This window comes from Momordica charantia (assembly GCF_013281855.1).
Source record: "Momordica charantia cultivar OHB3-1 chromosome 10 unlocalized genomic scaffold, Mcharantia_2.0 BLBB01000010.1, whole genome shotgun sequence".
NCBI classification, from domain to species: domain Eukaryota; kingdom Viridiplantae; phylum Streptophyta; class Magnoliopsida; order Cucurbitales; family Cucurbitaceae; genus Momordica; species Momordica charantia.
The window spans coordinates 21224594-21236472 of NW_028275158.1; the positions used below are offsets into that span (position 1 = coordinate 21224594).

General features: G+C 35.6%; 1 protein-coding gene across 2 annotated transcripts; it reads right to left on the reverse strand.

The window, feature by feature from the left end:
- Positions 1–190: 190 nt before the first annotated feature.
- On the reverse strand, positions 191–9955 carry LOC111022658 (pre-mRNA-splicing factor of RES complex protein). 2 transcript variants are annotated; one of them, XM_088118535.1, is made up of 10 exons: positions 9781–9955; positions 8924–9146; positions 7909–8833; positions 6431–6495; positions 6281–6342; positions 5551–5654; positions 3672–3744; positions 3411–3591; positions 2338–2484; positions 191–504 (listed from the first exon to the last, which is right to left on the reverse strand). In XM_088118535.1, exons 2-9 carry the CDS (start codon positions 9129–9131, stop codon positions 2399–2401), a joined length of 1704 nt encoding a protein of 567 aa, XP_087974661.1. In that variant the 5' UTR covers positions 9132–9146; positions 9781–9955; the 3' UTR covers positions 191–504; positions 2338–2398. The 2 variants fall into 2 exon arrangements, with proteins under 2 accessions (XP_087974661.1, XP_087974662.1); XM_088118536.1 differs by having other exon boundaries at positions 8924–9153.
- Positions 9956–11879: the final 1924 nt, after the last annotated feature.

Genomic DNA, 11879 nt, shown 5'->3' on the forward strand with positions numbered 1-11879 from the left:
ATTTCGGAAAAGAAAAAATTACTACCATTCTTTATATTAAAAGATTAGATATTACAAATATTCTAAAAACCCACCACCCAACATTTCCAATCATTTTCATTCCAAACCATCCAGATTCCTTGGGATGGTGATTTAAGAATAATCAAAACTCCCCGCTATTACTGCTATTACTTTTGTGTCAAAGCAAGCATAGTTCAATTGATGTGTCATTTATATAAAATTTCTCTCCAATCCAAATTGATATCAACACATTACCAGTAAACTTGGAAGAACAGGTACAGTTAAAAACTTAAAATCTGACAAAACTCACCCATACACTTCTGAATTAGAAGGCTCTACCTACATAGACCTTTATATGGAATACCTAACTATGCACCTTGGTGAGCCATGGAAGTTAAATAAAGTCGACCAATTTAGCATTTACACATACCTTTGTGTTGAAGGTTAGCTCTCATAGTCATCATTTCTTCCCCTTGTCCGAAGAAGACATGTCATGTAAGAAAACTGTTAATGACAAAAACATTTCAGGAAACTTAATCAAATAAACTTTAAAACTAAATTAAATTACTAGTTTAGTCATTTAACTTCTAAGTTTTTAATAGGTCCTTAAACTATATAAAACATATGATAGGTCCTTTAATTATCAATCTCATATCTAAAAATTGTCTAGTAGGTCCTTGGAGCTGTGTCTAATAGCTCAATCAAATAGATACTCTGGAAGTTCGGGACCTATTTTTTTTTGGGATAGGAAACAAATTTCATTGATGGCATGAAATTACAAAAAATAATAAATCCTGTCCATTGAAGTTACAAAAAACTTCTCCTATTGGATATGAGAGATCAAACTGTGGATGTACATATTTGCACCAAGATAAAGCCAAAAAATGGATAGTTGTTGTTGATGATGCTCAATGTCCTTGAAGAGTCTAGAATTCCTTTCTTTCAATATAGTCCATATATATGCTCTGTTGATGTTCAACCATAATGTAGCCCTTTCATTCCTGAATGGGTGGTGTATAGAACTAGAATCCATCCCATCCTTGATACTGTTTGGTAAGGCCATCTGCCAGCCGAACATGGAGAGAAAGAAAGACCAAATTCTGGAGGACAGTGAGCAAAACATGGAGGTGTGAGTGTTTCCAAATTTGCTTTACTGAGACAGCACCAGGAAGGAGAGATGGTCCCGCTAGGGCGCCTTTTCTACAGCTTATCAAAAGTATTTAGGCAGATGTGGCTGGGCTCCTAGATCAAGAACTTTACCTTATTCGGGTATTTTGAACTCCAAATGGATTCTAGAGGCGAGATCTGGGTGTGTTTTGGTTGAAATGGTGGGTTAGTGATTTGACAAAGAAGATACCGTCTTTTTCAATCCTCCAAACCCAACGGTCGCTTCTTTTTGTGGCGAAAAAGGATGATAATATGGAGGATAAAGACATCCGTTCCTGTATTTCATCATCATTGAGAATTGAGATTCCTTCGGAAGTGCATATTCCATGCCTTAGAGTTGTCGTCCCATAATTCTGCAACAGAAGCTAGTTTTTTCAGAGTCTATTGATACAATAGAGGGAAAGCACTCATCAGTGGGCTTGTACCAATCCAGAGATCTAACCAAAAGAGGGTAAACTGTCCATTTCCAACTTTGCAGTAAATGTTGGTGTAGATCAGAGAGCCTTGTTAGTTTGTCTGTAAATAGACTTCCAAGGGCCTTCGGAGGAATTTAATGACTTGTCATCTGGCTTTAAATCAAAATGTTTGACCCCGAATTTTGCAAGAATAACCCTTCTCCAAAGAGCCTGTTTCCCAATATGAAACCGCCAAATCCATTTGGCTAAGAAGGCCGTGTTCCATAGCTTCAAGTCAATAACGCCGAGACCTTCCACATGTTGTGGCAACTTTACTTTTTCCCATCTGAGGAGATGGATGCTATCTTTCTCCTTGTTCCCCGCCCAAAGAAATTTCCGAAACAAACTTTCAAGGGAGGCAAATACTTTAGAAGGAAGGTGGAAAAGGGAGGGGTATTAAAGTGGGAGACTAGCAAGGGCAGTGGGACCTATTAAGACTGCACAACCAAAGTTTGAAGAAGAAACTTATAATTTAACCTTAAAACTAAGGATCATATTCAAACCAAGAACTAAAATGGTAAGTAAGCCCATAACTTTATGTTATGGTACGTTTAGGTATTTTTGTATATTAACAAAGGAAGAAACAGCGAGATGAAAGAACAAATACTACCCTTGGAATCTTGTTAAATTTGCATATTTGCCGTATCAAATATAATATGGAAAACAATTCCTGAATAGCTAATTAAGAACGAAAATACAAATAAGAAAACTTGACCTCGAAAAGATCTGATATGTCACTGCAGGAAATATCTTCCATTTAAGCACACCCTTTCACGTTACATATCAGACACAGACCAAAGATATGCTTCCCTTTCTGTAGCCCGTTTCTCGTTCATCCTCTTGAACATTTGCTTCTCGAATCCTACAAGAAAAACCAATTAAACAATGTAAGAACATGGCTGCAAGATCAGAACACAGAATCAACGACGGCGTTTGTTGTTTTTCAAGCACATTGCAGTTAAAAAGGATATACAAAGGGCTGACTGACTTTTTTTCCCTGGTTAAAAATTATATATTTTGCCCTAAACTAGAATTATTTTTAAGGTTTAAATACTATTTTGATACCTATGCTTTCAGCTTTGGTTCATTTGGTCCTTATACTTTCAAAAGGTCCATTTTGGTCCCCGTACTATCAACTTTTCTTCAATTTAGCCCTTGTACTTTTAAAACATCCATTTTGGCTGCTATACTTTTAAGTAGGTCCCTATTTGTAATATTTTAACACAAATTTTATACACAATGAAAATCCCTTAATACAAATGCATGAATGCATCTCTTAGTTAGTAAAGTGTAATGTTAAAATTGTGATTGAAAGAAACAAGAATTAAGAGACCAAAATGGTCACTTTTTAAACCTATTTTAAAATTTTGTCCTCACACTTGGAGAAGTTTCAATTGTACCACTCAAGAGTCTAATCTGCTTATGGGTCTAATCTTGCTCGAGTCTAATCTTTGATGCCACAATTTTTTGGGCTGGGTAAGACAGTGAGCACCTTTTTTTTTTTTTATAAGAAACCAAACTTTTCATTGAGAATAATGAAAACAAAATGGATGTACACAGGCATACAAAAACAAAGCCCTAAAGAGAGAAGCCAAACTAAAGAGAGAAGCCAAACTAAAGAAAGGGCCTCCAATCCAAAAGAATATGACCGAACTGATAGTTACAAAACAATTTCGAAACAGACCCCATAAAGAAACATTAAACCTTATGAGGTCCCAAACAGACAGTGATCATCTTAAATGATGGACACCAAGCAAGAATATAGAAATGAACCACAAATGAACTAACCATTACTACGATCGACTCCATCCCAATGTCTTCCTGGTCTTATACCGTATCGATTAGGGGCAGCATCCAATCCTCTTTTTAGCCAGCTGTGTGCTGGAATGTCCTGAGGAATAATGAACCCTGATTCCCTCATTTTCTCACTGTCTCCTAGATCAAGAAGAGCCATTTCGGATTTCTTTTTCTGTAATATGTCCAAGGCAAAAGGTCAAACCTAATATCAATTATTAAACTTCAACTCATTTTAGCATTTCAATTAATTACCTTCACCAAATGTGCCATAGGATCACCCCATCTCACTCTATCCCTCAACATTGAGTCGAGCTCAGCATCATTCCTGAAAACAATTGGGCAGACATTAAAGAGCCTTCTAGTCCCATAAAAGTACAATGACATTTACACTTGGATTCAACTTTCAAGAATTCCGGACATTAGCAAAACTCAGACAATAATGAATCCTAAATGAAGGAAATAAGAGGCAAGAGGATAAAGATATCAAAATCAGAGATTATTCAATAGATGCACCCATAGGCCCGTGGGAAATTTGGTTAAATGGTCTTGGACAGCGCTGCCTACTAGGCGGGGGGGCCTTGGAGTGGGCTCCCTTGAGTTGAGGAACAAAGCACTTTTGATGAAGTGGCTTTGGCGGTTTGCTTTAGAAGGAAAAGCCTTGTGGAGAAGGGTTATCGCTGCTATATATGGGGTGAATTCACATGAGTGGTTTACTAAATGCAACACAGGCTCTTCGATTGGAAGACCTTGGATAGATATTGAAAGTGCGCGCAATGGTTTTATGAATGTTGTAGCTTTCAAGGTGTCCTCGGAAATAGAGTTCGTTTTTGGGAAGATACTTGGGCAGATTCCTCCCCCTCCCCCCTTGCCACTGTTTTTCCCGACATGTTTATGCTGTCTAACAAGAAGGATGCTTCGATTTCAGAGTGTTGGAATTATATTTCTTTTTTTTTATAAGAAACAAAGAGAATGCATTCAAATCAAAAGAGCCCAAAAAGGCGAGAACAACCTAAAGGCGGAGGGTAGAGAGAACACTCCCCAAAGAGAACTATAAAATCGCATTCTTCCAATCCTGTGAAATAAAAAAAAGACTGTAGTTTCCAAAAGCCTTCTTGTGGATTGTGGCACACCAAGAAGCTGTATGCTTTGTATTCACAAAAAAAAAATCTAAAGGGACAGATTTGTCCTCAAAAAGTCTACTATTTCTCTCTTTCCAAAGATGCCAAAGGAGAGCGCTGCACAGAAACCTAGGATTTGGCTGCCAAAGCCCTCGCTGCCAAAGGAATTCTGTTTCTCAAACGTGGGATTTGGCTTTTAGAAGAAACCTCTTCGACAGAGAACTAGATAGCTGGGCTACTTTTACTGAAAAGTTGGATGGAGTGCTACTTGGGCCGGGTCAAGACAGAATGTGGTGGAAGGAGGATCCAAGTGGGGTTTTTTCAACTAATTCAGCTTTTTTGGCCCTGAACTTCCCCTTCTCCAAAAATGAACACTTCCATTTCGTTGCAGATTTGGAACTTTAAGGTTTCAAAGAAAGTAAAAGTGTTTTTGTGGTCGATGTTCTATCGGGGGATTAATACAGCCGACAAGCTTCAGCGTAGACTTCCCACATGGTCTCCCTCACCGTCGGTGTGTTTGTTATGTAATAAGGATTCCGAGACACTAGATCATCTATTCCTTCATTGTCAGGTGGCTTCTTCAGTGTGGTTGTACTTTGTTGCCGTGGTGGGAGTGTCTTTTTGTTTCCCACGAAAGATAGATGAGTTTATTTCAGAAGGCTTCGGGGGAAGGGCCCTAAGGGGTAAAGCTTTTATTCTATGGAATTGTATGGCTAGAGCCTTACTTTGGCTTTTGTGGAGAGAAAGGAATAGTAGACTTTTTGAAGATAAGAAGTCCTCGGTGGATTCTCTTTGTGTGAATATACAGCATATGACTTCTTGGTGGGCTTCCATCCATAAGAAGGTTTTTTGTAATTATAGTCTTCAAATGATTATACGGGATTGGAAAGCTGTGATTGTATAGTTCTTTGGGGAGGGTTTTCTCAACCCTTTGCCTTTAGGTTGTCCTTTTTTGTGTATGGAATACAATTTGTCTGTTTCTTATAAAAAAAAAAAAAAAAAAAAAGTTTTACCTTGACCGTGCAAATGGTCTATCCTTCTCGAGTTCTAATTCCATAAGTTCAGCTTCTGCTTCCCGTTTCTGAGCTAAGCCCTTGCCCCATTCCAACTTTATCTCCTGAGAGGTAAGATCAAAACAAGCAGGCACAATGAGATTAGATAAAAGCATAGGTTATGGTAAGAACTTTATCTCCTGAGAAGGAAAATCATCACAAGCAGCCACAATGAAATTTGATAAAATCGTAGGTTATGATAATAACTCTTCTCTAATTTCAATCCTCCAAAATCACAATAAAATTTTTTTTTAACAGGAAACGAACTTTTCATTGATAAATGAAAAGGAACATAAAATGTTCAAGGATACAAACTCCAAAGGAGTGAGAAAGATAAAACATAAAGTTGAAACAAAATAAATAAAATTCCAAAGGAGAGCTAAAAGATCCAAAATCACAATAAAATTAAGTTTACCAAAAGACACATGTAATGTTTAATGATGTTACAGTAATATCTTTTACATATTCTAGGTCCCTAGCTTCTTTCCCTTCATCAATCAAGCTATTTGATACCCAGAGCATTTACAGAGAGCATTTACAGAGAGCAGAGAGAGAGAGCAGAAACAGTTAACGTTACAGTCTAACCACTCGATAAAAGTAACATAAAAGCACCCTGAAAACCGATAGACACTGTAACCCATAGCAATAGTAACATAGGACTCAAAATGACATCGTCAAATTTTCTAAGTACCTTGGGCTTTTCTTCTATTTTTCCTCGTGATTTTAAGAATTCCTCTTTTGAAATGCGATCCCCTGCAATTTTTAAAGTGTGAGGTAGATAATATCACATAATGCCAATTTTCCTACAAGATAAAGAAAGGTGAGATTTCAATTCTCCAACCTTTAATCCTGTCACGATATACAGGCTCCGCATTACTACTTGCCGAAGGATTCATCTCTTTAAACCTAGAAGAAGTAAGAACAAACATGGTTATCCCACAATTAGTAAATCCATATAGAAATTGAAAACTATTAGAAAAGCATTTTCATTTTGCAAAGCATGACCATGCAAGGCATAAGCACGTTTCACCATGCTTCTCAAAGAAAAATGAAATGAAGTCTAAATTAAAAAATTAAACACAAGGGACGCATTAATAAGAGCATACAAAGGGGGAGATGAGATATCCTCACAAGGTCAAAGGGTTACAAAAAGGAGTCCCAATGGGCTAAATGGCATTTAAAAACCATATTTCTTTGATCATTACAAAAGGGACGCATTTTTTGTGGCCGACTTGTTTTTTTACTACTTTATGGGGTATTTGGCGAGGAATCATAGATTGTTTAGGGGGTAGAGAAATATGTGGACTATGTATGAGATCTCATTAGATTTAATACTTCGTTATGGGACTCGATTTCTAAGACCTTTATTCGTTAGGCCTCATTCTTTTAGATTGGAGTCCTTTTCTTTAGGGGGCTTCCTCTCTCTGGGCAGCCTTTTTGTTCTTCTTGTATCTCTTTTCATTTTTCTCAATAAAAGTGTTGTTTCTTATAAAAAAAAATAATAAGGGTTTGAAACAATTATCAAAACCAAACTATAGTTTCTCCATCATGAAGCATAATTAGACATGCCATCAAATTATAAAACTCAATGAAGGGAACTATGGACAAGCACTACAAAAATGTCATCCAAATTCCAAAAAGTCTATGGACGCATTTTTTGTGGCAGACTTGTGTTTTGGCTACTTTATGGGGTATTTGGCTGGAGAGGAATCATAGACTGTTTAGGGGGTAGAGAAATTTGTGGACTATGTATGGGATCTCATTAAATTTAATACTTTATTATGGGACTCGGTTTCTAAGACCTTTATCCGTTAGGCCTCATTCTTTTAGAGTTGGAGTCCCTTTTTTATGGGACTTCCTTTCTCTAGGCTGCCTTTTTGTAAGCCATTTTTGTTCTTCTGGTATCTCTTTTCATTTTTCTCAATGAAACTGTTGTTTCTTGTTAAAAAAAATTAATAATAAATAAGGGTCTAAAGCAATGATCAAAACCAAACTATAGTTTCTCCATCATGAAGCATAATTAGACATGCATCAACTTATAAAACTCAATGAGAACTATGGACAAGCACTACAAAAAAGTCATCTAAATTCCAAAAAATCTCTCTCTCTTAACTATTCTAATTTTTTGGCCATTTGTATGTTCTGGTCATAGGATATCCTATTTCATTAAAAACTTGCCATCCAATTTTCGAATCAAAATTGCGGAAAAGGAAGATAATTATGATGGACAAAAAATTCTTAGACAGAAGCGCCTATTTAACCCATAATATTTTAAGATAAAATGATGTAGTATTCCAGCCATCACATGAACATTGTTACCTCGTCCAGTCCTCTTTATTAGTTTTAGACATTTCTTCCCCAAACTCTTGCTGAGTAATCAAACCAGTTTTGCGTGGCTGTTTAAAGGAGACTGAAACAGGCAGCGGCTTTTGCTTTTCCCGACGTGGAGAAACATCCGACGGCAAAGATTCACGTGAAGCATCAGTAACAACACGATTCCTCGAATGCTGATCTGAAAGTGATTGATTCCCCCTCACATCCTTCCTCTGTTTCCTTGGAGGTGAAAGATCAGATCCACGTGATATATGAGCATCATCTGCATAATCAGAAGTTCTGCGTCGAGGAGGAGAAAGGTCAGACAACCCTGCAGCCTTGTGGTTGCCCCCTAAACTTGCTTTAGACGTATGCCTATCTGATCTACGAGGAGGTGAAATATCAGATTGTGGGGAAACAGATCGTACAGTTTGTTTTTCATCAGGTTCAGGTGAGGGAGTATGGTAACGCTTCCTTCGCTGTCGTGGAGGTGATAGATCAATATCTTCTTGTGCAGAATCCAAATGCCCTGAGTTAGCTCCTTGTAAGGGTGAGTCTCTATAAACCTTCTGCTTGCGTGGTGGAGATGAGTCGGAACTTGGGTAAGCAGAGCTTGTGGGCTTTTCATCATGTTCAAGCGAGGTATGATGTTGGCCCTGCCTCCTCCATACAGGTGAAATATCGTTACCTTCTTCACCAGATACTGGAGGCTCCAACTCATTGCGTGGAGAAGGCGTATCATTCCGAGCCCTTCTTCTACGAGGTGGAGATATATCAGAGTTCACCGTGCTAGAATTTGCACGGTTTGGAGAGAGTGAAACCCAACCACTTCCATCTTCACTTATGGAATTATATGGGCGCTTGGCTTTTAGTTCTTCGAGCCTCCTCATTCGCTTAACCTCAATATCTTCATCAACTTGGGGCTCCTCATCTGCATTGCAGGAGAATGGGGATGTAAAAAGAATGGCCAAATTTTCCCTAAGACAAATATACACATTCATAAACCACGCTAATACTTTACCGGTCGAGTTATCAGCATTATCCTCTTCAATAATTATTGGTTTCTGCCACACAGGATCTTGATCCACGACTAGAACACCTAGAGCATTCGGTTTCGTTGCTACTGTTGTCTTCTTCTTTTTCTTCTTCTTTTTCTTGTCCTCTTCAGTGTTACTTTCATAGCGTTTAAGATATTCCTTGAGGGAATTTGATTTGTTCGCAGACATCATTCAATCTCCACAACCCTGCACACTTTAATTAATCAATTTCAATTACGTGATACCAAAGAAAAGCAAAGCCCTCGAAAGACCATATACTTCAATACAAAAAGATCTCGCAAGGTATATATGGAAAAAAACCATGATGGTAATTAATTAAGGTAAAAATTAAATAAATAATTCTACTGTTAAGAAAATAGAAAATTAAAAGTTAACTCTTACAAAAATTCAAAGAAGTTCTTGAACTTGCAGACATGAGATTCGATTATCAAGCATTAACTACAACAAGTTATACCTCGCAACTACTAAAAAAAAGTTCGTCGAAATCAAAGAATATCAACCTCCAATAATGAACCACTCAAACAAAAAGTTCATGAGACATGTTTCTACTAAGATCTCTGCTAATTTGATGATACTAAACACCGTCTACATCTGATAACGAATAAGCTAGCAAAAGAATTGCAAAGAGAACGTCCGGAATCCCAAAAGGAGAAATGCGACTGCCATTTGCAAAGACATTAAACCATTAATCTGCTACTTACTCTCGAAAATTTGAGATTCAAACAACAATTCGTAACTGTGAGCGATAATGGGGTTGATCAAAAACACACAAACAAACATTTAATCGCGATTGCAGCAATCATATTACTCGGGAACAAACCTCGAAGCAGCCGAGGGAGTGAGATTGACGGCGACGGACGATAGAGAGAGAGAGAAGTCCGGTGAGAGAGGAGCGATTACCGGAGCGCGCGATTGATGATTCTGCTGCGGAGAAGCGAGCTGAATGTGAGTGAAATCGCAGGGGATTCGTTTTTTTTTTTTTTTTCCTCTTGTAATTTTCAATTTAGTCCCCCATCTTCTAAAATTCCCAATTTTACTCCTGGAGACATTTTTCGAAAATCTAGATAGAATTATATGGTATAGAAATGTATTAAAATTTCGTATTGTTTCAACAATTCCCTTACATATCATCATCATATAGTTATGTTAACATATATATTTTTTAATTATAAGTTAAATCATTTGAATTAATTCAAAATTTTTCTTTTACTATTTTTTTAAAGAATTTTGTTTTTACTAATTTAATATTATATTTCTATTTCAATTTGGTTTATATTAGGTGGCTAATAATATAATAAAATACTTTTATGTCAATTTTAAACAATAAAATAAATCAAAGATTTTAAAGATTGCCACTAGAGTTCAATTTAAAATAAATTAAGATGTTATACCGTTGATTAAAGTTCATTTTACACCTGAATATAACATATAAATATAATTGAATTTATTCATTTATCAATAAATTAGTGTATATGTTTATTTTTAAAATAAAACAAAATAATAAAAATAAAGAATATGGATGAAAATAATATATAGAATAAAAATGACATGAAAATTTTGACAAAAAAAAGGTCAGTTCAATGGCCCTTACGAATTAGCAGTTTTTGATCCCTCCAATCGTGTTCTTGATAAAGCCCTTAACATAGAAATCTTAAAAACTTGTGTTGCAAGAAAACATCTAAAATTGCGAAGACTCTTGTAGGGACATCCTACAACGTCCTATTATATTAAAACTTTTTAATCAAACATTATTATAAACAAAATTATAAAAATTTATTAACAATGCACTGATATATCATTAAATTATTATTTTATTAACAATATTTAGATAGAACGTCCTCTAATACAAACCTAACAATTCATTAAAAAATCACACCCGTAGATTAACAAAACCTTAGACCTGTAGATTAACAAAACTTTTTTTTTTCAAGTTAAATTTCTTTATTGAATGACCAAATTGAAATTATTTTATATATTGAAGGTAAAATTGAGGAAAACAATATAGATTAGGGACCATTTGAGCTTTTTTAAAAAATAGTTAAAAGAAATTGTTCCATAGGAAAAAATAAGTAGCTTACAAATTTAGTCCTTTAATTTTGAATGGTGTGTCAATCTGAACTTTAATAATGGTCTAATAACAAGTTGATTAATATTTTATTTTTATTTTTATGTCTAATAAACTAGCTTTAAAATGTCTAATGAACCATTTTAATTTTGTGTTTAAAACTGAATTTTACCTATAATTAACCTTGACCTTTCAAAATTGTGTCTAATAGAATCGTTAATTTTATTTTTTTACTGTCTAATATGAAAAAATTTAAATTTAAAAGAATAAATTTTTAATTTAACACATAAAAAAAAAATCTAAGCTTACACTCCACTTATATTGTTATACATGAACACTCTATTGATAGACCATATTCAGTAACAATTTTGTTTCTGATTTTTTTATTTTGAAAAATTAAATCTGCTTATTAAGCCTTTGTTTGACTAAGATCTTATTTGATAAGAATTTGTTTCCCTCTCAATTGTTCTAAAACAAAGGTCATCTCCAAATTGAAAAATAAAAAATAAATAAAATGATAAATGTAAGAGCTATCACACCCCACCGCATCCCCTAAGCCGAATCTAAAACTGACGAGACATCGAGAATTTTTCTCATTAAACTCATCAGAAAGTTCAAATGTGCTATCTCTAGAACGAGTTTTTTATCGAAGGATTAGGAAAAAATGGTTCTGGACCTCCCTCGGGAATGATTGGAAAATCCAAAACAAAAAATAGTTAGAAAATGCAGGCCATAAAAGAACGATTAAAATGCAGTTGTCCAAACAGTCCTGCAGTTCTTTTTAAGCATGAAGTGAGAACAGTCACAAGTCACAATTGGTTCAATGCCCATTCCTTTCCAAATACACTCAACAG

Bases quoted from the DNA above. Each gene is read 5' to 3' on its own strand.
- LOC111022658 (XM_088118535.1), bottom strand. From the start codon at position 9,131: ATGATGTCTGCGAACAAATCAAATTCCCTCAAGGAATATCTTAAACGC. The intron at 6,496-7,908 runs GTAACAATGTTC...TACTTCTTCTAG, and splicing joins AATAAAGAGGACTGGACGAG to GTTTAAAGAGATGAATCCTT. The intron at 6,343-6,430 runs GTTGGAGAATTG...TAAAAATTGCAG, and splicing joins ATATCGTGACAGGATTAAAG to GGGATCGCATTTCAAAAGAG.